Source organism: Alligator mississippiensis, chromosome 2 (genome assembly GCF_030867095.1).
Source record: "Alligator mississippiensis isolate rAllMis1 chromosome 2, rAllMis1, whole genome shotgun sequence".
In the NCBI taxonomy this organism is placed as follows: Eukaryota; Metazoa; Chordata; order Crocodylia; family Alligatoridae; genus Alligator; species Alligator mississippiensis.
In genome coordinates, this window is record NC_081825.1 from 127,585,626 (window position 1) to 127,610,684 (window position 25,059).

A 25,059-nucleotide genomic window follows, 5' to 3' on the forward strand; every position below is an offset into this window, starting at 1 on the left:
GCAAGAAGTGTCACAAATGAGAAATATTATTGCAAAGGAAAAGTCCTTGATTTAAGAAAAAGAGCAAGCAGCTATATCAGTGGAAAACCAGAGCACAGCAAGATTTTTATTTATATGTCAGCTTTTCTATTGTGCTCTTCAGAATCACTTTCATATCTCATAAATATGAATTAATTCATCCTCACAACTCCCCTATGAAGTATTGAAATATTATTTTCCCTACTTTACAGAAGGGCAAATGGGCCAGAGAGAGAGAGAGAGAGAAAAAGAGAGATCAAATGATTTGCCCAAAGTCACATGGGTCATCTGCGGTATGACTCTAAATAGAATAGAAGACCCAGATCTTCTGAGTTCCGGTCCACTCTTCTAACCACGAGACTATCCTCCTCTCCGAGATAATTGCTGCAGTCTCTCAGGGAAAGAAAATATCCCAAGAATAATGGCTTCACTTTCAGGAAAATAAAAATAGGTGTATTGAATAAGCAGCGATTGCAAAGGGTAAACATTCAACCAAGTGTTCCCTGAACACAAACAGCATGTAGGTGATAGCTAAGTTTTGGCAGGAACCCATGGTCCCCCTGGTACTTGTTCTGAGTTATGTTCATGAGGTAGCAACATTTTTAAAGACAAATTTATATTAAACTAAAAAGAACAGAAAGTACAGATTCAGAGAACAATAGTAACTGTAGGAGTAAATGGTAAAAAAAACTTTTGTAAAGTTTTTTTTTTCCATATAGCTCTGGATGCCAAAGCATCCACGCATAACCTATTTTTAACAACATAGGCCTCCTGTGAGTTTTATTATCCTCTGCTGTAGAAGCAATATAAAAGATATTCTTCAATCAATATGTGAACAATTTCATTTACGCTTTAGGTCCAGATGAATCTTGGTGTACAAACTGAAACAAACCTGATGTGTTGGGTGTTCATAAATATGTATTTTTTTATCATGGGAAGATATAGAAGTCCCAGCTCATATTGTACTGGGAGGGCATGGCAGGAACACATTGTAAGAGGCAGTTCCTACCCAGGTGACAAAAGAGTAGATGGAAGGGAGGCACAGCGTTTTACCCAAGGCAACACAATAAGTCAGTGGCAGAGCCAGAAATAGAATCCAGGTTTTCTGAGGCCCAAGCTAATAACTTAGGCATGAGAACACATTTACCCTCAGCATTTCACTATCTTTGATCACTAGAAACAAACCTATCTCCATATCGTGTCACTAGTACAGTATAGTCTAGGAAAAAGCTGATAATCAATCTGGCTGGTACATTTATATCATCAATCTATGGCAGCATGTAGCCACATAACTTTGCATTGTATGTGCAATCCTTTTCTTGGCCCTATCCAAATCCCGCACACACACCCCTCCGCCTCCCAGGCTCCTTAGGACCCGTTTATACCCTCTCTATTGATTTGAAATTTTGACCAAGGAATTTTTTAGGCAAGGAATAAAATGGAGAGAGAATGCTGGTCTGACCTCTTCTAGACATTAAAGGGGGTACTTACAAAAGAGCCACCCTTAAAAAGGGGACTTTTCTATGTGGCAACACTCAGTACTACCAAAAAAACCATAGTGTTTCCTTATGTCACACTTCAGTAATTGTAAGCAAATGCTTGCTGATATGGAGGACTGGGTCATTCCATGTGTGATTTTTTTTTTTTTCCTGTATTTTAATTTATATAGTGGCAATTTAAAATCCACAGAGTTACATTAACTACCATATCAAAATCAGACCTCTCCAAATATATAGTCCTACATAAGGGTCCAATAATCAAGTGCCATATGCCATTGAGATTTGCCTTACTGTCTAGTCCAGTGATTCAACAGGGGTGCCACAAGATCCCTTTAAGGGATAGCACCTGGCCCCTTTATGAGGAGGTAAATCCCCCATCTGGTGCCCAGCATCTACCTCAGCAGTGCCTATGGCTGCTTCTGCTATCCACCCCTCCACAGCTCCATGTGCTAGCCTCCTCCCTGATGCTCTGAGCAGCACATTCTGCTGCAGATGGCTTTTCAGCCTGGCTCATTCCTTCTCAACCCCATTCCTCTCAGACAGAGAAGAGGACAAATGATGAAGAGTGCATACCAGAGAGTGAGATGCTGCCCCCACTGCCCTCACTTGGCACCAACTAGATCAGTGGTTCTCAACCTTTTAAGCCTCAAGGCCTCCCATAACTTTTTCAAATTTAAATTGTAGCTCAGTGGGCACATCTACATGAGACTCTGACTGCACAGTAGCCAAAAAATACTGCACAGTACTGCATCAGTACAGACAGTGCTAATACACTACTGTGCAGCAACCATTATTAGGCTACTGCACAGTAGCGTCACCTAAAAGAGGTTTGCCAGCACTACTGTACAGTTGCTCTGGTTACTGTGTATTTATTTAGTACTTGCTAATACAAGTACTAAATAAATGTGCAGTAATGACTGCACAGTAGCATCTTGTGTAGACACACCCAGTGATTCTCAACCAGGGTGCTGCTAAATTCAGAAAAGTTATGGGGAGAGTAGTGTCTTGAGGCTAAAAAATGTTGAAAACCACTGATCTATTCTAGAGTTTAGGAAGAAAATATGCAGTTGGGATGCCAGAACATCTTTGTAGCATTCTGTAACATTAGCAATGTTTTAAATAGAGGAATGCTTCACTTTAACTTGGGTAGGTTATCACTGTTGTGCAGCGTAGGAGGCAAAGGTGTATTTAAATGTGTTACTTCTTCTTTAGTTAAGCCCACCGACCTTAGGCATTGCAGTTGCTTTCAGCACCTACACTGAAACTCGCTGGAAAGCAGTAACCAGAAATCACGTGCGCGGTTCCTTCTGGCCCCAACTGTTCAAACTTTAAGACTATTATGTAAGAAGCAATAATTCTAATTCCACTATAGTGATTTTTTTTGTCTGTCTATGAATAGAAGGCTTCCTCACTGCTGAAAAAGTGAGGATTTAATGGGCAGGAGAGTACAAAAGTAGGATCCTGGTGTCCGATTGAGGTGCTTCTTGTGCTCACAGCCTTGCTATGAGCCATAGTAGAAGCAGCAGCACAGAAAGAACTGTAACTTCACTACCTCCTGCTTCCTCTAGGGGGGAATGAAGAGAGAGAACACCCAACTGTGTCACCTCTGTGTGGGGAGGAGGATAGACCCTCCCCACTTCATTGCAGAGAAAATCTCAGCTCTCTCTGTCTCTTTTGGATACTCCATAGTGAGCTCCTGGGGAAATGAGAGTACATGTAAGAGGGTAAGTAGAAGTAGGGGGAGAAGAATGGAAAGGGGAAAATGGAAGGGAAACAAAATAGACAATATGGATGACAAAAGAGGGGGTTAGAAGAGAAGTTTAGAAAACAGGGAAAAAACCCAGAAGATGATTGGGAAAGAACTAAGGAAGCAAGATGGGTTAACAGAAGAAAATAAAAACCATGTAGTTACTTTAAGGGAAAGGCAGAGGAGGACACGTGAACACCAAAGAGACCATTCTTTGTGTTTCTTTGGTGTTGTAGTTTTTTTACATTAAATTTTGTTTAAGTTGCTGGTGGGAGGTATAGGTAAGCCAGGCCAGGTTTATTAGATTTGCATTTTTTCTTAATGTACCGTGCTGATCAGTTCATGGGTTAATGATGAAAAGTATTAAGATGTTTTACATTAGAAGTCAACCAGACCACTGAAGTCTGTCATAAAGGTTTTCTTGGATTTCCTTAAACTCCTATCTTAGAACAATCATTTGCACTATGCTCTGTTCCCACAGACATCCAGGAAGAGAATAAGCCAAGGCCAATTGTTTCCTGTTCTTGGCAATATTATAGGTGGGTTCAGCTTCTTGTTAAGTTTGCTGGGTATTTTATGGTTAGCAATAGTTAAAGGTTATTTAAGCTCTTTACCTTTAGAAGTGTATCACCTAGAGTTTTAGCTGAGCATTTTCATTAAAAAGACATAATTTAAAAGCTTTTTAACGCAAAGAAATCGTAACTACTTTAAACTGACCACCTGGAAGGGAGAAACAGTCACGTTATGTCAAAGCTGACAACTCCAAAATTTTAGCCAACTTCTAAAGGATAACTTTGTTAAAAAGGATAAAACACTGGCCATCTGATAAGGCCAGAAACATTAGCAATCAGTTTATGTCTTTCCATAGCATTCAAGATACAATGTACCAGCCACAGCAAAAGTAAGTACCTTCATTTTAAAATGTCACTGAACAGCCCATAAAGAACAAATCCCAGACACTGGGTTTGTTGCAATCCTGGACACATTATGAAAGTGCTTACGTGGGTGATGCGTCATGCCTGTCATCTCCTCTTCTCATTAGCAGACACTGAAACCAACAAGCGTGTCATGCTCTCAGGAGGATTGGAAGTGCTGTTTCAATCTCTCGCCAGCTCACCAGAAGCGAGCCAGCTGAGAGAGAACGGAGGGATGGAGCGAGCTGAACTTTCTCGCCTACAGCTGTAGCAGAGATCCCCTGGTTGAGTTGCCCTGCTTAGAATTTCCCACCCATCAAACCACATGTCAGGACACTGCAAGCCTTTTTTTTTTTGATCTGGAGGTAGGAAAACCTTTTAAAAACAAATTGGTAGGTGCCATTATGGGCTGCTTTTAATACAGCTAGTGACCTAGCAAGTGTAGCCAAAGTAAACTAAATGAGAATTCAGTAAGTTTCCAAGAAGTCTGATCTCAATTTACTGCATTCATGTGGCTGGCATTGATTTCACATATGCTAACATTTTTATTTATTTTTCCAGCTTTTAAAATCTATCAGTTCCCAGCTAGTTCTCCAGGTGCTTGTCCCACATTATAAATTTAAACAGAAACAAAAATAGCCCATTAATACATCCAACTTCCTCAACAGTCAAGTACCCATTTGGATTTCCTCATCATTGCTAAATTAAGTGAGGCAGATTCTCAACTAGTGCACAATGTCATGCTTTCACTGACTTTAAACTGCAAACTGTGTGTATAATGCACAGGATCTTAGCTCCTGAAGTTGCTTTGATCTCATATGTTCCCACAGGTTCAGTAAAGATGGATTCTGCATCACCAAAAATTGTGTGTTTAGCTCTAAATGCTCTGTGTTACTGCCGTGACTACACTGCCTTGCAAATAGATTAAGACAATGTCTTGGCAGAATTATTGACTTATTCCTGATTCCTAAAACACTACAAAGGAATTAAACTGCAATGTTATATTGTCTAAATTTTATAGGCAAAATAGTCTCGATAATAAATATATAGCAGGATTGACATTACGGACAGCTGTGTTGAGTTTCCCATACGGGTTACTAGGGACCCAGGGAGGGATCAGGAGCCCAGATTGAGAGGCTGAGAGTGTAGGACCAGCGAGAGTCCAGGAGCCTATTGAGAGACTGAGCATGTGGAACCAGAGGGTCCAGGAACCCCAGAGGAGGGGCTAAGTAGAAGAGCACATCAATGAGTTACATTGATTTTCCAGCAAATACAAATAAGACATGTTTAAAAACTCTGCAGTTCATCTGTAGAGATAATCACAAATACATTTCAAATTGGAAAGTTTATAATCCAGCTGTGTTTTTAAAGATAGCATGTTAGTTTGCTGGAGAAGCAACAAACTGCCATGACCTTTATATAGTATATTGTGATTTGATTTTACAGAAAATCTAAGCATAATGTACACATGGTACATAAGACTGGAAGAGGCTCTGTAATATGTGTTCTCAAATGTTAGGATGTCTCCCCATTGTTCATTGTCCTATCATTCTAAATTCAAATCAATATTTTTTGACATACAGAGTATAAATATTTACCACAAGAAGTAAAATGGGAAATTTGCCAGCTTGACTAGACATCGTTTATGGGGTTAAAGTGACTGTTGGAATAAAAATATCTTTATTAAGATTTCTCATGTTGTGAAATTATGGTAGCATATGATGAATAAAGATGAAACTGGACATGGAACAAATTGTCTTTTGGATACTTTCAGATTACAATCAACCACTAAATTCCTTGAAAGATTCCTACTTCCTTTTGTGAACATATAGGCCAGATACAGACATTACGGGTGTTTTTACATGTGCTCCAGGGGACAGAAGGAAGAGAGGGGAGCGCCTTAATTAAAGCGGCTCCAAGAGCCGCTGGAATTGAAGTGCCAGAAGCATCTCATGTATCAGCATCCCTGCACTTCAAACATTGAACGAACCTTAGTTAAAGCACTCCTGCCGCCATTCTGAAGCATGAGGATGCTGATACAGAAGGAGAGGGTGCTCCAACCCTAAAAGAATTTTGGAAGGGATATAATATTTGCAAGGCAATAGATAACATTTCATGTGCCTGGGATGAAGTTGTCTCCAAAACAATGAATGATATCTGGTGAAAGCTTTGGGCAGACTCTGTCCAGGATTCCCAAGAGGTTGAGGAACCAGTGATGACGATTCTAGACAATATCATTGAGTTTGGAAGGAAAATTGGAATTAGCACTCAGTTTTCCCAGTTAAGAGCGCTAAGCAGGGGTTGCCTGCACATACAATGTGGAGGCTGGCTGGAGCATGCTAATTAGCACATGCCAACAAACTCACTTAATTGAGTCTGTTCTGATACTCTGTAATTATAGCATGCCGGAGCAGTCTCCTGACATGTCTACCCCATACATGATCAGAAATTGGTCTGTACCCATAACAGAACAGAAGTTCCATATGTGGCAGGAGGCCTGGTGCTCCTGCCACTTTAAGAGTAGGTAAGTTGGGGCTGAAGTGGCCTGCAAGTGTGGCCTGGGCTGATTGCAGTCATCTGACCCAGGAGGAGGGTTGGGCTTAGGAAGGATATAAGCCCAGGCCCTGAAAAGAGCCAGCAGTAACAGCTTGGAGCCTGCTGGGAGAACATCACCTCAAGCAAGATGGCTGTAGCTACAAAAGGTCAACATGGAAAGTAACATCTGTGACAGACCAGCTTCAGTGCTCCATCACTTTAAGAGCTGGAGTAGGGGGACCAGCAAGTGGTTGATGATGGTGGCTATTTTAGAGCCCAGTTCTCAGGGCAGAGAGAGGGCAGTTTGTGGGCAACAGCCATGGGGACAACATCAGTCTGAACCCCTGCTCCAGCAACATCTTGGAGGTAAGAGCTGGGGCTATGGGGAAGGAGGAGGCCTCGGGGTCCTGGGCATGACCTGAAACAGCACTCTGCTGAGGAAGGTGGCCTTGTGGGACTCCTTGTGGTGAAGGAGTCCTCAAGAAATGCCAGGCCAGTTACCTCCCTGGTAAAAGGCAGGTAGGGGTGGCTTAACCCCAGCCTTCACCATTCAGTGGGTTCATTTGACAGGGTGGTGGCCAGGCATGCCAAGGGGGGCCTGTGGGTGTGTTTCACCCCGGGCCCTAGGAAGAGGACAGAGTGGTGGGGCAGGCACGCCAAGGAGGGGCACCTGCACCTGTGGGGGTGGTTGACCCCAGGCCCTAGGAAGAGGGTAGAGTGTTTATTTCCATGTGAAGATGGGGTGCAGAGTAGGGTTGCACAAGAGTGAGTGTGCTGGAGAGAACCCTAGTGAAGGTAGTAAATCAGGGCCCAAGTGAAAGGGCTAGAGGTAGCCCTAGTGAGGGGGCATACATGAGCTAACGGACAAAGATAGAATCGAACTTCGAGTAAGGGCGTGCGTTGTGTAACTAAGGATACTGAAGCCAGAATTGAGCCTTCGTGGGAGGGCATGTGGTGCGTGACTAAGGTTATTGGAGGGAGAGCTAATGGGAGGAGGAGTTTCCTAGGGACCCAGGAAGGGGTCTGGAGCCCAGATTAAAAGGCTGAGAGTGTGGGACCAGTGAGAATCCAGGAGCCCATTGAGGGGCTGAGAGTGTGGGACCAGAGGGTCCAGGAACCCCAGAGGAGGGGCTAAGTGGAAGAGCACATCAATGAGGATTCTGTCTGTGAGGCATGGGGCATGGTGTAGCAATAGAACACAGCCACGTAATTAGCCCATAAGGCAGTGACCACTGACACCCGGTGGTCATTTGAGAGAGAAGTTTAGGAAGCCCTGGGGTAGCCTCCCTCACATAAAAGTAAAAGATATCAAAATGTGGCAGGTGACTGAAGGAATGATTGCCCAGAAAGTAGGGCTACAGGGACTCCAGGCACTTCACGCCCACCCCTGGAGAGGCACCCTGCCACACTGCGCACACAGACTGGTTTAAAAATGATGAAGTCCGATCTAAGATTTACACACCTCCCCCCTTCCCCCTGCCCCCTACTGCCACCAAAGGGTAAATGTGTGTTCTGTTCACTACCGATCTAAACTATGCCACTTACAGAAAACCAAGTATTTAGATTAATTCTGCCTTGGGCTTTTTGAATGTCTATACCTAGCCTTAACCACTTCTATGTGTGATTACAAAGTCTCTTTGTACAACCGTCATATGTACGGTAGGAAATTTTGTTAGTTCAAAGCAACATATTTAAAATTAAAATGTTACATTATCAGACTTCACTTGCTGAATCACTTCAGGAAATATTTTTGTATTTATTAAGTTTTCTATGTGACCAGTTTGTATAGTTCATAGCTTCAGGTTTAAGTCTGTCAAGAATAGCAAACAGCAACACTTTTCTGATCACCAGTCTCTATTGGAATGATGCGGGGGCTGATTGTCACGTTCAGGGGTGATTGTTCATAGGATCATAGGAAGGTACAACTGGAAGGAACCTCATGAGGTTATCTATAGTCCAGCCCCCTGCTCAAGGCAGGATTATCCCTGACTAAACCAATACAACCAATTCTCTGTCTTATCTGCTCTTGAAAACTTCCAGGGATGGAGATTTCACAACTTCTCTAGGCAGCCTGTTCCAATGCTTGACAGCCCTCCTAATCAGAAAATTTTTTCTCATCCGCAATCTACATTTCATCTGCTGCAGCTTGAGGCCATTGCAACTAATCCTCTCTCTGTTCTCCCTATAATCCCTTTTCATGTATTTAAAGGTTAGCAAGTGTCCCCTCAGTCTTCTCTTCTTCAGACTAGATAACCCTACTTCTTTCAACCTTTCCTTATAAGTCATACATCCCAGGACTCTAATTTTTGGGGGGGTTTTTTTGCTTTCCATGTGACTCTTTTTCAGTCTTTTCACACCCTTCTTCAACTGTGGAATCTAAGGGTGTCTGTACACAAGCACGGAGGCTGCTCTGATATTCTCTAATTACAGCACATTGGAGCAGACTTGATTAGTCAAGTCTGCTGGAGCATTGTGTGGCATTGCACTTTTGGTACCTGCCACTTCAAGGGCTAGGTCAGGGAGAGGGCAGGTGCCTGATGAGGGCAGTCATTTAATGCCCAGCTCTCTGTGCTGAAGGGGAGCAGTTTGTGACCAGCCAGCAGGGAAGAAACATCTCCCTGCTGAGCTCTGCTGCTCCAGGAAGACCTTGGAGGTAAGGGCAGGAGCTTATGGGTATGGTTTGGAGGCTCCTGGTCCTGGGCATGGCCTAAAACTGCACCCTGCCAGGAATGGGCGGCCTGGTGGGGCTCCTAGTGGCATGGGAGCCCCTAGGAAATGCCAGGCCAGTTACCACCCTTGTGAAAGGTGGGCTGGAGCACCTTAATAACCCCAGCTCCCACAACCAGGTGGGTAACAAGAGCCCGAGAGGGCAGATCCATGTAAGAGAGTATGGGCAAGTTGCTCAGAAACCTGACTTGAGGCACCCTCGACTGGTCAATGCTGGAGCCAGGACCAGAAGGGTCAAAAGGGCCAGGGGCCCACCATGTGGGATGCCCAGAGCTGAGGGCCTGGGGTTCTGACTGGTCTTGAAGGTAAGACCAGTGCCTGTGTGGCCAAAGGTCCCAGGGGAGACACATCTGAGAGGGGGAAGAGTACATGAAGCTAGGCAGCCCAGAATGAGGGTGAAGTAGGCTGACTGATTAAACAGGATCTAGTTGGGGTCCAGACTAGTTATGGGGCCCAGTGTGGGACTCGAGATGTTAAGAGCTTAGATGCCATTTATGAGGCATGAGCTGTGGTGTAGGGGAGGTTCAGGGCTGCTGATAGCACCCCCTGGCATCAGGGCAAAAAATGGGGAGCCTCCCACCTGGGTAATATCTTAATCATTTTCCACCAAGGCTTGGCAGGCAAGAGAGGCAGGCAGTTAGCCCTGAAACAGGTGGGTAGGAAGGCCCCCTGTTGCACATGGTAATTACTGTGCTCCAGCAGCCTCCCATATCTCATGTATCAGCATCCCCACACTTCAAAATGGTGGCAGAAGCACTTAAAGTAAAGCTTAGCAAATGAGCTTTAGTTCAAGTACCCCTGCTGCCATTTTGAAGTGTGAGGACGCTAATACATGAGACAGTGGCACTTTCATTTAATTAAAGCGCCACCCCTCCCCCCCCCGTACATTCAGCACATGTGTAAAAGTGCCCCAAAACTGGACACGTTACTTTAGATGAGGCCTCACCAATGCTGATTGAAGTGGAAGAATGACTTCCCTTAATTTGCAAGTGGCACTCCTGCTAATACAACCAAGTATGGTGTTGCCTTTTTTTTTTTTTTTTTTTGCAACAACAGGACCTTCAGTTTAAATTGTTATGTTTATATAGTTAATTGCTTTGAATTTAGGAAGGAAAAAAGGGAAGGGAAAAGAGACCCAATTGTTTGGGGTGGATCAGCTGAAAAACTGTGAGGTGTTGAAGCAGAGATTTTCTCCTCTAGCTCAGTGATAGTATCCTTTAGAATGCTATAATGAATAATGAGCACCTTTTTTGAATTCTCCTCACAATCCTAAAACTCAGTCATTGAATTAACCAGGTCTGAACCTTAATAAGTAAAGAAGGAGATACTAGTAACTTACAACAAGGGTCACTATAAAAAAATGCGCCTCTCTTATTCCTAGCAAATGAATGATATTGCAGTAGCTAATCATTCATGGCAAATTTATTGTCTATAGGGGAATGCTGCTTTGCGATAGATGTGCACACAAGATAAAAGGCTATTTTAGGAATTCTTAAAATATTTTTCTGTCATATATTAGGAATTTGCAATTACCTTAAAAACTATAATATTTTCTTTAACACTATTAATAACCTTATTTTAAGGTTATCTACTTTAAAGTGTAGGACACCTTCAGTAAAGGATTGCTACCCTTTGAGTCAAATGATATGCTTGAGCCTAACAGCTAATGTGGGCTAATGTGGTTAAGGCACCCCATTTTCTATAGCCAATAGACTGATGTTGGCTAGCATCACGTCTGGCTGCCTTTAACTCCCCAATCCAAAAGGCCTATCTGTAGATGGAAAGTTAAAGGAGGTGGGTCAACTGAAGATAGGTCAACTGGAAGTAGTCATTGGCAGTAGGACCAGAACTTGGGACATGCCCCAAGACATGCTAAACAGTTTGCCACTAGACCCCAGCACCCTTTGAGTAACTAATTTGTGTACTGTTTTGGTCACTGAACTATAGGATCTCAGGAAATGTAAATATGATCATTGTTAGTAATATTAATATTTTTTATTGCATCCTTCGCCCTCCATCTCCTATTTCCTGTCCACTCCAGACCCTCTTTCCTGGAATTCTTCTCCCAGTACCTTTTTTATGATGATGACCCAATGTCCATCGAAATACATGACAGTCTGTTTGATTGATCAAATCTGTTATGAATGCTTTGCTTTTCTCTGTTGGCTCCTCCAAGCAGGAAGACAACTGTACTGATGGCATAATACAACTGATTTCAGTAAAGTCTTGCCAGCAAAGGACTTTGCCTATCATATCTGATTTTGAAAACTCAAAGTTTCACATCTAAGGAGACTGAGTACATTTTTCAAAAAATCCTAAGACCTATTTTCAAAAATCGCTTTGGGACTCAGAACTTAAGATCCATTGGGGCTTCCAAATGCTGTCTGCTGAGATCCACGAGGGTATTTAGGTACCCAGTTCCCATTGATTTCATCCATTGCTTTCATTGGGAGTTGTGTGAAAAGCTAGGCCTAAGCGACTTTTGAAACTGGGACTGATAGGATCCTGAGTCACGTAAGAACTTTTTAAGACTTACCCAGCATCTCTTTTCCTTTAAAGTTTAACCAGCTAAGAGAGGTTTAAACTATTACCTCTCATACTAAGGCCTGGATTTTATTTTAAAAGATAAATACAGAAAATTAAGCACTTACTTTGTCCTAAAGTAATATTTAAAAGCCAGGTCCATTGTCAGTAAGGGCTTATCTATCTCCCTTAGGATTCTATACTGCCACCTGTCATTGGAATATCTAAGCTCATTCCATAAAAAATCAATAGCAATTGCAAAAAGTCACAAGTAGACCTCTGGCATTTCTCCCTTTTCAGAGCTAAACTCTGCTTGGGGTGGAGAACTTTAATGAAACTTGCATCCAGCAAGTAGTCTCACCTCTAAAATGACTAGGTTTACATTGAGCGTAGGATTTATTTCAGAAATATAGCATCACTCTTAGGAAATATGAGTTTTTGATGTCACAGCAATAAATGATTAATATACCTCTGCAAGCTGAATGTGTATTGCAAGGGCTATTACTTCCTACATTCTCTTTAATTTATATTCCTCTGATCCTATGATGGTGTTTTGTTTTATCTTGTTTGTTTTCTCCCATCCCTTTAAGCTTTGTCGAGCTTTCTCTATAGAGGCTAATTTCATTTTTTGGCTTTTCTTCCCTACTTTTGGGGGGAGGGGAGGGAAGGGGGGTTAGAAAATCAATTCTTCTAGTGCTACCAGCCATTATAATTGGCCTGATCTTTGTGTTTTTACAGTTTTGGCTGATCTAATTGGCCCGGTATCATTCTCCCCACGTTTACTGGATTCCTGCCATCATTATAAAACTGCGTTTGTTTTTGCTATGTGAGAGTGCTCTCATCAGCCTCAGTTTGCAATAATCATTTCAGAAGTGCATTGTCTCATATCACTTTACTCTCTCTTAATGAAATGATTTTAGTAAGTTTTTAAAATCAGACACTTAAGGATCACCATACAGTTTCATTCTAATCTTTTTCGCTTGCTTCACCAGGCCTGCCATGCCTAGACTAGGATGGCTATTTTTAAACTCTTGAATGTACATCCACAATTATGATACTGCAAAGTATAAATTTACATGGAACACATATCAGTAATTCACTTAGTATAAATGACTGAGATATCATTAAAGAACTTAAAAGGGACTAGGCAAGACAAAGATAAGACTCTATGGAAGTCAACCAAATTACTGAAGAATTACTAAATTCTGAAACTGGAATTTGATGCAAGGATGGGCTTTCTATTAAAATTATGACCATTATTGGCAGTGTTTACATTTCTACGGAAAAGGAACAGTTTTTTAGACACCAACTGTGCTTTTAACTTAGCAATATTTCTGCTCAAAACAAAAGTGTAAATGGCAAAGTCTTGGCTGGGAATTAGTTTTCTTTAGTTTTCTAAGCTAGTTATCTTTCAGTTCAGCTGGGCTCAACCATTAAGATCAGATGGACAGTATCTCATGTGATTGGTATCTTTATTATTAAATATTTTTATTGAACAGGTTATTTTTCCAGTAACTGCTTTCCCCATTCAAAGTTGTAGATGAATAGCATGGTGCATGCAATGAATATTGTCTTATAAATAAAAATATAAATAGTTTATTTACACCTTTTGCTAAAGCAATAGAGTAAAATTGACAATTGAATAAAATATATAATAAAATTATTTAACGTATGCAGGTGGGTAAAAGCATACTGTCGCAGGGCACCTCGGTGCTCTGCTCCTGGAGAGGAGAAACTGCCAGGGAGAGAGCCCTGGCAGTGCCTAATGAGCACAGCTGCAAGTTGCCGGGGCAACTAATCAGAAGCAGCTGGCCAGAAGGGGGCAGGGCCTGGCCTTTGTAAAGCCCAGGGCTGAAGCCAGGCTAGCAGTTCCCTGCCAGCAGCCTGGGAGGCAGGAGCTCTGGGAGTGAGGATGTGGAAAGGAGCCTAGCAGCAAGTACCATGGTCATATGGAGCAATGTTGTTATGGCCATAGGGCTTCGGGTTTGAGTTATAACCAGACGGCTTGAGCTTGCGTTTGTGTTACAGCCTAGAGGCTTGTGGGTTTGCTTTGACGTTGTGATATTACACCCGGAGGCTTGGGTGAGGCTGTAGGGGTTGGAGGAGGCCTCAATCATAGGGACCCCAGAGAGTGTGGGGTGCCCTAGCGCCAAGAGGGCGCATTAATTTCACAGCGCCAGTGAAGGCGCAGCTTGCACGCCAGCGCGGGAGCAACTGGCAGCGAGGAGCACGGCCAGTGGGTTGCGGGCGCAACCAGTAGGTTGCAGACGGGGGGACATAGATCCCGGATTGCGTGCGGGGTACATAGACCCCAGCCCCAGAGCGAGGGGCGATTTCATTGAGAAGCCCCACGGGGGCACGGCGAGCCCCAAAGAGGGGGAGCGCCACTTTGTATTATTGAGAAGCCCCGTGGGGGCACAGCGAGCCCCAAAGAAGGGGAGCGCCATACCGAGCAGCCCTGGAGAGGGGCAATTACTGAGCAGCCCTGGAGAGGGACAATTGCTGAGCAGCCCTGGAGCGGGGCGATATTGAGGAGCCCGAGAGGGGCCATATTGAGGAGCCCGAGACGAGCATAGCGAGCCCGGCCGCAGGCTAGTGCGGCAACACCCCTCAGATCGAGGCAGGGCGCTGCAGTTGCCCCCGAGAAGACAGGGAGTAGCAGCGCGGTGCGCCGGGGTCCGAGAGGGTATCCATGCGGTTGGCCAGGGAAGGGCCGGGGCCCGCTAGGGAGTCCCTGAGCGGGACCGCACCATCAGGAGAGTCCCAGTGAGAGGCTGGGTGCGAGAGAGAGAGCCCAGAGTGGGCTACACTTTAGAGGAGGCCCGGGAAGCGGGCGTACAGACTTAACAACGTCTATTACATTTGCAAGGCTTGGGGCGTGGTATTAGCGGCTGGTAGGAGCCACGCATAGCCCATAAGGCTAGGGTGTCCGGGGAACACCCACCATATCGGGAGACCCCCAGGGGGTCCAGAAGAACCGCGGGGACAGAGGTCCCGAGTAGCCGTGCCCAGGGAGTCATAGGCAGCCTCCCTATTACATTTTCCAACAAGACGTGGCGGGCGAGAATTGGAGGGTGCCTTGGGCCGGCGTGACACGGAGCGAGGGACCTCAAGGAGATCACGGCCCTCCAAGAGGACCCCGCCGTGACAACTGGTGCATTGGCCAGGAAACCGCCATGCACGGGGAAAGAACCCGTGTCCCTCACAAGGGAAAATGAACCTTAGGGCTAAGACATATCTACAGAGTAGGCAAGGCGGTGAGATTTGGGGCTTGAGAGGATAAGCCCAGATCAGGTATAAGACTGCCAGCCAGAATAGTAGATAGAAAGACGTTGGGTTAGGTCTAGAGAAAAAAAAAAAAAAAAAGGCTTAGCTATGGCAGGAATAGTAGCTCTAGAAGACAGGTGGCAAGAAGCCTTCACCTGGCAGTTGCAGGTGGATGAGGCAGAGGAAAAGGCTGCCCGTCTAGAGTTGGAGCTAGAAATGACGAGGTCAAAGAAGGTGCAAGCCGAGGCGAAAGTGGCCGCTTTAGAGTTGCGAGTACAACCCGGGAAGAAAGAAGGCGGTTCCAAAGAGATAAGGCACCTGATGGCATCAGGAGCAGAGAAGACTCGAGCATTAGAACGGCTCGTGGCAGAGGAGGCCAGAAAGAGCAGACAGCGAGAGGAGCAGCTGTGAGAGATGCAGGAGGAGTTGGCTGCATGGAGGAGGAAGTCCCCAGAGCCTGATGGGAACCAAACAGGAGAACAAAAGGAGGTAATGCAAAAGCTTGAAATATCTAAAAGCTTTATAGCAACCCTCCAGAAAGAAGTCCACAGTCAGATGGAACAGATAGAAAGCCTGGAGGAGAGCCGGGGGCTCTGGCGAGATAGATGTGACCAGGCAGAACGCATAGCTGAGGAGCTTAGGAAGAAGCTGGCAGAGGATCATATAAGGGTAGAAGTAACCAGGAAGGTGATAATAAGAGAGATGGAGAAAGTGAAAGAATATATGGCCAGTCAGGAGGCTTTAGAAGCACAGAAGCAGTCCCTTGAGGCTGAGATGAAAGTCAAAATAGAGGAGCATATAAAGCTGCAGGCCCAGTGTCAAAGGGGAGAGAAAGAGAGACCAAGGTGAGAGAGACTGAAGAGTTGCGGGCCCAGTTGGAAAAAGGGGCAGTGGAAAAGGACCTCTGTGAAGAACAGATACGGGCCCTTAAAACCCACCTGGAGGACAAAACGGTAGAGCACATGAAGCTGCAGTCTCAGCTGCAGACCGCAGAGGCGGAAAACGGCTGCCTGGAAGACCAGGTACAGCACCTTAAAGCCCTGCTAGCAGAGAGGTTGGCTAAAGAGGCAGCAACCGACACTGAGAGGGAGCAGCTACGGCAGCAGATGCAAACCTCGAGACGGCAGGTACAGGCCTTAGAGGAACAGATTAAAACGTTCCAGGAACAGAGACAGTGCCTGCTAATGGAGGTGGGAGCCTTCACCAAGGAGGGTGTAGAATTGCGAGCTCGATTGCAAGAAGCAGAAAAGGACCATGACCAAAAGGGGGAAGAGATCCAGTCCCTAAAGACTCTGTTAAAAGAAAGCACAGCCAGGGAACTGGCATTGCAAGAGAGGGTGGTACAACAGCCCGTACAGACCGCTCAGATACCTTGCGGAAGACTAGCCATAATAAGCAGTCAGTTGGAGGGACATGCCTCCAGGGTCAAGGCAGGATATGAGGAGCACCTCCAGGAGCTTAAAGGCCTGAAAGAGATGTTAGTAGATGCAGAGAAAATGCTAAAAGCGGTGCAGCCCATGCTCCGGAAAGAGGAGAAGAGTCAGGAGCCACCTAGAACGGAAAGTTTACAGATCCTTAGAGAAGGAAAGGAACCTGAGCAGCAGGAAAAGAATGCAAAGGTGGAGGTACTCTTAGGGGTGAACCCCATGAGGTTGAAAGAAGAGATCACCACTGCAGTTATGGAGGGTCTCAATCAGAGATGGAGTCAGTGGGTGGTCCAGTACACTACCGAGATGAGTGACCTCCGGGAAAAGCTGGGAAAAGTTGCTAGTGGGGGTGATGCTGCAAGATTGGCAGCCCTAAAACAAAAGCAACAGAAGAAACTAGACCAGGGGCCGGAGACAGCTCAGATTCCGGTGTAAAGCAGACAAGGGGCGGCTGCTATAGGGGAGAAGGCGATAGAATCTCCTGGTGAGAGAAGAGTCCCGAGGCCTGAAGAGGACCAGAGAAACCGAAACCCCAAGGAAGCTAAGGGGGGAGGAGAGGCGCATCCCAAGCCCTACCTGGAGGTGGTGCTCTCCCCTACCGTGGGGGTCTTCAAGAGGAGGTTAGACGAGTATCTAGCTGGGGTCATTTAGACCCAGCACTCTTTCCTGCTTATGCAGGCGGTCGGACTTGATGATCTATTGAGGTCCCTTCCGACCCTAACATCTATGAATCTATGAATCTACCCTAGAGCGGAGCTACCCAGCTCTGTGAAGCAAAAGGGACCGAGTCAAACCCAGACGGCAGGTCCAACTAAAAAGGTAGAAGGTCCAGCTATGACTAAACCAACTCAGGGGGAGACAAGACAAAGGAAAGAAAGACAACCTTATGTTTATATTAATAATCTCCCACGGCAAGTCGGGTGGAGGACCCTAAGGAAGATAGTAGAGACCAGAGTCGGAGGGGTAGCATGGGTGAAAATATATACAGGGCCTGGTGGAAGACCGACTGGCCAGAGGAAAATAGAGTTTTGGTGGATGGAAGATGCCCGGCAGGCACTTAAGGTGCAGTGGGAGCTTTGGGGAAAGCTCCAGGATTGGCAGGAAGCCAAGGAAAGGAGGGAGGTATGGAATAGAACACGGAAAAGAGAAGACCTGGGACACAGACGGAGGAAGAGGGGTGAGTCACCCCATGTAGCAGGAAACAGCTCTCCCAGCAAGAAAGAAGGGGCTTTGGCTCCACAGGGTAAAGGCGGTAATAGAGAATGAGAGAGAGGCCTGAGTAGCACCCTACCAGGGACAAGCTAGTGTGGGGGGACTACCTTTGGCAGGGTAACTCCCGGAAAATCCCACGCGGTGCACCCTGGGGAAAAGGCGAGCTGGGGGCGCCTTAAAACCTCCTCCACTTATAAGAGAGACGCCAGGTGCGGGAAGAGAGGCCAAGAAGAGCCACCGAGTCCAACGGGATTTGAATGAATGAAGATCTGCCTCGGTGAGTCAAGATCTTAAGGGGGGAGGTGTGTCGCAGGGCACCTCGGTGCTCTGCTCCTGGAGAGAAGAAACTGCCAGGGAGAGAGCCCTGGCAGTGCCTAATGAGCACAGCTGCAAGTTGCTGGGGCAACTAATCAGAAGCAGCTGGCCAGAAGGGGGCAGGGCCTGGCCTTTGTAAAGCCCAGGGCTGAAGCCAGGCTAGCAGTTCCCTGCCAGCAGCCTGGGAGGCAGGAGCTCTGGGAGTGAGGATGTGGAAAGGAGCCTAGCAGCAAGTACCATGGTCATATGGAGCAATGTTGTTATGGCCATAGGGCTTCGGGTTTGAGTAATAGCCAGATGGCTTGAGCTTGCGTTTGTGTTACAGCCTAGAGGCTTGTGGGTTTGCTTTGACGTTGTGATATTACACCCGGAGGCTTGGGTGAGGCTGTAGGGGTTGGAGGAGGCCTCAATCATAGGGACCCCAGAGAGCGTGGGGTGCCCTAGCGCCAAGAGGGCGCATTAATTTCACAGCGCCAGTGAAGGCACAGCTTGCACGCCAGCGCGGGAGCAACTGGCGGCGAGGAGCGCGGCCAGTGGGTCGCGGGCGCAACCAGTAGGTTGCAGACGGGGGGACATAGATCCCGGATTGCGTGCGGGGTACATAGACCCCAGCCCCAGAGCGAGGGGCGATTTCATTGAGAAGCCCCATGGGGGCACGGCGAGCCCCAAAGAGGGGGAGCGCCACTTTGTATTATTGAGAAGCCCCGTGGGGGCACAGCGAGCCCCAAAGAAGGGGAGCGCCATACCGAGCAGCCCTGGAGAGGGGCAATTACTGAGCAGCCCTGGAGAGGGACAATTGCTGAGCAGCCCTGGAGCGGGGCGATATTGAGGAGCCCGAGAGGGGCCATATTGAGGAGCCCGAGACGAGCATAGCGAGCCCAGCCGCAGGCTAGTGCGGCAACACCCCTCAGACCGAGGCAGGGCACTGTAGTTGCCCCCGAGAAGACAGGGAGTAGCAGCGCAGTGCGCCGGGGTCCGAGAGGGTATCCGTGCGGTTGGCCAGGGAAGGGCCGGGGCCCGCTAGGGAGTCCCTGAGCGGGACCGCACCATCAGGAGAGTCCCAGTGAGAGGCTGGGTGCGAGAGAGAGAGCCCAGAGTGGGCTACACTTTAGAGGAGGCCCGGAAAGCGGGCGTACAGACCTAACAACATCTATTACATCTGCAAGGCTTGGGGCGTGGTATTAGGGGCTGGTAGGAGCCACGCATAGCCCATAAGGCTAGGGTGTCCGGGGAACACCCACCATATCGGGAGACCCCCAGGGGGTCCGGAAGAACCGCGGGGACAGAGGTCCCGAGTAGCCATGTCCAGGGAGTCATAGGCAGCCTCCCTATTACATTTTCCAACAAGATGTGGTGGGCGAGAATTGGAGGGTGCCTTGGGCCGGCGTGACACGGAGCGAGGGACCTCGAGGAGATCATGGTCCTCCGAGAGGACCCCGCCATGACACATACAATACCAATGTGAACAAAATTAAAACAAACCTAATATATTAAGATGCAAAGATATAAAAAATTAAGCAATAGACAATAGTAAAATAAAGGAATAAAAATGGGAATTTTATTTGAATTTGACTCTTATTCTTTGCACAAGTAAAACAAATATACCCAAGGAGAATAGGACAGGCTATAACTTTTTTGAAAAAGCCAACTTGTTTTTTGCCTCATTAATAGCCTAGGTTTTTAAATCTTCACCTAATAAATAGATCCTTTTCCCTATTATTTCTCCAAAGAATGAGCAAGACTACAAATAGTGATTTAAATCATCTGTCTCATTCTTCCCACAAGAAAATACCGTGTCTGCATACAGGGTCCAACACCAACTGCTCATAATGACTGCACATCTCATTTGAGTGAATGAGTCTAGTAATGTTCTCTTCTTATTTGTAGGATATTATTTTATTAATTAAAATAGATATTATCACTCGATCTAATACAAGAGAAACCAGTGAGAAAGAAAAATGTAATTGGTTGACATTGCAGGGGTTAAGGTCATAGCCGTGTTGGTCTAAGGACATAGGCAGACAAGGTTCCTTGGGTGAATTTGATATCTTTTATTAGACCAACCCAAATAGTTGGAGAAAAGTTATTAAGCAAGCTTTCGGGTTCAAAAACCCTTCGTCAGGCTAAGGAAGTTTCAGCAGTTGGTGTGTGCTCTTTCTGGATGGAATGAAAAGTGAAGAAGCCAGGGGCTGGGCTGGGGAGTCAGTTGCCAGGCAGATTATAATGTATCAAAAATCCAATGTCTATGTTTAGTCCATGATCTCTAGTATCCAGCAGGTTGATGAAATGGAGCTCATAGGCTCGTCTCTGGGAAGCGTTGTGTAAGTTTCCCTTGAGGATCAGGACTGAGAGATTGGAGAGAGAGTGGCCCTCCTGTGAGAAATGTGCCCCCACCGGTAATTGGGTATTTCTGTCTTTGATGGATTTCCAGTGTGCGTTCATTCTGGTGCGCAGTTGTTGTCTGGTCTCTCCTACATATTTTCCATCAGGGCATTTGGTGCACTGGATGAGGTATATTACATTTCTGGAGGTGCAGCTGTAAGATCCCGGGATGCCGATGGCTCTGTTGTAGGGTGTAGTAATTGTGGGGGTGGTGGAGATGTGTTGGCAGGTTTAATAACATTATAACGTTATTATTTATTGTGGGCAAGATTTCTGTATTTCTAAGATGACAGATATAAAAGTAAGCTGTGGGAAATGTCACTGCATAATAGGATTATATAACTGTGTTTACCATACAGAAAGCAATGTGCTTTTGCTGTTAACTGCCACTTCCACTTTTATTATCTTAATTACATACTGGGACCTAGTTCGGTTATATTACATCATTTACCAAAAGAACTTTTCACGCTATATATACTGTAGATTGTTCATCTTGTTGTTCCCTCAGCATAATGCATCATACTGCTTGTGCAACACAAGAGCACAAGATTTAAGACCAGCTCATTTGTCCATAGCATTCAGTGGAATTGCTGAAAATGTAGTGGATTGATTTGGTAGTGGGCGCAATACTGTACTAAACTCATTGTGGGATATGGGTTCTGCCTACAAAGAGCTCAGAGCAAGCTTGGGGACACTGTAAAGTATTTTGTAAAAAAAAAAAGACGCAATGTTTGGTGTTTTTTCCTGCATTGTGGTCATATCTGCGAGCAATGATTGATTCTTTGAAATAAATCAGTTGCCTGGAGCAGGTAAAACAACAAAAGAAGTAAGCTGGGAACAAATGGTCACATAGGAGACAGTTTGAAATACTTTCCCTAAAAGCAACTTGGCCAGATTCTCTCTCCATTTATTTACCTCATGCAGATGCTGATTCCAGAAAAGCACCTATCACCCTCAACTCATTAAGTCAGCCCCCTGAGGGAAATGCTAAGTGTTTTGCACTTTGGGTTCTGCTTATGAAGTTTTTATTTTATTGGCTATTATTATAAACCCATTCTTAACATTCGGCATGAAGGGCTAAATTATGCTGCTGCTTTTTGGGAGGGTTGAGCTGCACTGCCCTAGAGGCAATGTATCAAGCAGGCAGTGCCTCAAGGAACCCTAAGGAAATCTGTGCCATCCTTCCACAGGTTTGCAGCATGTACTCCTCCCTGAATTGTGCCTTTGGGGCGGCAGTTGACACTGCTCCTTTTCTTCTCCCAGTGCTTCTTGTTTCCTCTGGGAAGAATAGTGATAACAATGGCAGCTTTCTCCACCCAAGGACAGGAATTATCGACAGCCCTACCACAGAGTCCAGGGATGGGAGACAGGTCTCCTTGAACCCACTTTTTCCCTGTGTATCCTCACATGGCTAGGCCTGTAGTGATCACTGGGTTCAATAAATGTAGGCATACATGAATGAGAAGAATAATACACTTTAATTTGTAGAGCAGTATGCAATATATGCAGACCCTTGGTCTCTCTCTCATTAATTGACTAACTAGGTACTTAACTGAGGGACCATCGCCCAATTACTAACTCAGTCTCCTCTAATTAGGGATCAACTCTATATTATATCTTCTGTCTTAACAAAAAGTACAGAAATCAAAACAAAACTCAATTACCACTCATCTGCAGAGGAGAGGTAACTAGCACCTTACTCTGGGATGAGTCTTTACCACTTACCTTCCTATTCCCCTGTAAGTGCATCACTTTTAACAAGTCTTGCAGAAAGTTTAACTTCTTTCTCAGACCAACAAAGTATCAGATCCAATTTATGAATTGTTCCTGATGGGAAGCTGTTCCTCCAAGTCTTGATAGATTTAAGTTCTTATATTGGGATTGGATTGATTTACACTTTTGGCAGCTGTGCTTCTGCACATAGCACAAAGTTCATTAGCTACAAACTACTGAGGCTGATTTTCTCTTTCTGCATGATAGTATTTGTATTTGTGTCTGTAGGTGAATTTTTTTCCCATAAGGACAAGGTTGCTTTTTGTGTTCTGCAAGAATTGGGGTTTTTTTTCCTAAGACTGTCCAGATTTGGATCATGATGTCAAGAGGATTATCAGGAGGCATGAATGTTGCATCTTCTTGTACTGGAAGCACACACTTAACTAGCATCAGTTTCTCACAAGCTGTCAGACTCAAAACTGGTGTCCTTTCCCCTACATACCACAATGAAAGCAGTTTGTATACTCTTTTTTTATATTGGATGCTAACAATGCATCTCCCTTTCAGTGGAATATTTGTTCCAGAATTAGCCAATTATTTTGATGTTTGTTGAACTCACTTTTGATCTCAATTTTCATTTTCTCTATTAATGTTCTGGTAAAATATTAACCTGATTTCTGGTGCCTAATTTAAATTAAACCATTCTTCCTTGCATTTCCACTGGCAAAATCCAGTCCCTCTCATTCATTTTCCTTGACTGTACCATAGCTACATAAAATTTGTCTTCCAGTGTAGGCTTAGCTGTGTGTGCTTAAAGGTAACATATTTGGGATCTGCAGCACTGGACAAAATGGTTCCTCTTGCTACATTTAAAACAGAGCTTTCCAAATATAGCACATCTGGGGCCATGTTGATTTCCAGAACTGCAGCAAGTCCTGTGACTTCATGATCTCTCTTTCTCTCTCTCCCTCTCTCTCCTGAAACTACTGTTTCAGTTTGTATCTCATATTGTCTCAAGTTCTTTCTCATTCAACATTCCTGACATTTTGTAGTGAAAACCAGGCTCAATAAATACAGGCATATGTGAATGAGAAGAACAACACACTTTCATTTGTAGAGCAGTATGCAGTGTCTGCAGACACTTGATCTGTCTCTCACTGACTGACTGACTAACTAGATCTGATGGACCATCTTACCAGTTCGGTCTCCTTAGGAATCATCTTTAGGTTAGTCTAAACTATGTAGATTGAACCAATAAGCAAGCAAACAGACATTCACTTTTGATTCTGGCAATGCAGCCACATGCCTGCAGTAGCCCAGGCCAGAAGCCAGCAGGCACTAGAGTAAGCCTCCCTGCTCGGCTGGAGCAGACGGCTTGGGCCAAGGCTAGCCCGCCCACCCTGTGAGGGGGCTTTTTGGGGAAATGCAAGGAACCCTGGAATGATGGAGGCGCTTTGAGTTAACTTGACTCTGGAGGGGATCGGAGACATAAGTTAACTATTTCAACCTAAATTAGTTAAATATGATAGTCCATCCATCCAGGTTTATCTTAATATGGTTACAGCCCTTTAGAGATCAGTTTATGTGCACTGAACTTTTGTTGTGTTACAGATTTGAACTGGTTTCTTTCTGATCACTTATACTAGTTTATGTATAATTTCTGTCCCTAGCCTAAGGGTTCAAAATTAGTGAAATGTGAGGATAAAAATGTGAACAAGAGTGTGTGGGGAGACAGGGAAGGAGGGAAAGAATGATAGGGGAGAGGGACTTGAAGGGCAGAAGGAGGAAGGAGAGAATGATAAAGATAATTAATAGGAAACAAAGTAGGCTGTGGAAGAATCCTGAAAAGGGAAAGGGAGAATCTGGGAAAGTCAACCCATCAGTGGAAAAAAAAAAAACATGTCTTCTCATACACAACACATACTTCTCCCTCCAAAATCAGCTCCCCAAAATTGGGGTTCATGGGGAATCTGATTTTCTGCCCAGGATAGAAACACCCTTCTGTGATCCCTGTCCAGCAGCAACAGCAGCAGTTTTTGCATTATTATTCAGTCAGCTGATAGAATCAATTGATTTAATGGCTCATTGTTCTTTACTATATCTATGTTAATAGTCATTTCTCCTTTTTCCTAGTTTTACTGCTCCACTAAATTAAGCCAACTTTTCTTAGGGCAATCTTGCTGCCTGCTAGCTATTCCTGGTCTCTCTCCTATCTCACAGACTTGGAGACTCTTTAGCTCTTTTCAAAATCAAAGATCCACCCATGGAGACCAGTCTTGGGTGTCAGTTAGGGTTTTAGCTTAGTTAATCAGGAAAGCAGTTAAGCAGGCTTTGTTCAGCCATACCTCTGGAAAAAAAAAATTTTTTTCTTCACTCTGCCTTTCCAAAACAAGGTGCAAGAAAATACAATAGTATCTTTTGTACATACTGCACAAAGGATTGTGCTGACTTCTGTTTTTGCCTTACTGATTTTTCTATGTCCCAGTAAAGAATTAAGTCCCTCTTGTCCCTGGGGATTGGCTCCATACCAGTGAGATGCTGTCCTGTTCCCTGTTGCAGCCCATTCGGCTGTAGACAAGGCACAAGATCTGGTATTGTGAATAGATCCCCCAGTAGGATTGAAAGGACACTGGGTGCAACATTCTGTATCCAAAATTGTTACTGAATGCAAAATAATCTCAAAATAAGTTAGTCTCAATATATTTAAAACTTTAAAAAATACAACGTATTGCAGGTGACATTAAAATCCCATTTTTCCATTACCTGCAATTGAGACACTT

The 25,059-nt window shown here is 45.0% G+C and overlaps 1 protein-coding gene across 1 annotated transcript; it reads left to right on the forward strand.

The window, feature by feature from the left end:
• Positions 1-15,888: 15,888 nt before the first annotated feature.
• On the forward strand, positions 15,889-17,092 carry LOC132248267 (trichohyalin-like). The gene has a single exon (XM_059721301.1). It carries the CDS (start codon positions 16,193-16,195, stop codon positions 17,090-17,092), a length of 900 nt encoding a protein of 299 aa, XP_059577284.1. The 5' UTR covers positions 15,889-16,192.
• Positions 17,093-25,059: the final 7,967 nt, after the last annotated feature.

Excerpts from the sequence above, each read along its gene's own strand:
- LOC132248267 (XM_059721301.1), top strand. The coding sequence starts at position 16,193 with ATGAAGCTGCAGTCTCAGCTGCAGACCGCAGAGGCGGAAAACGGCTGC.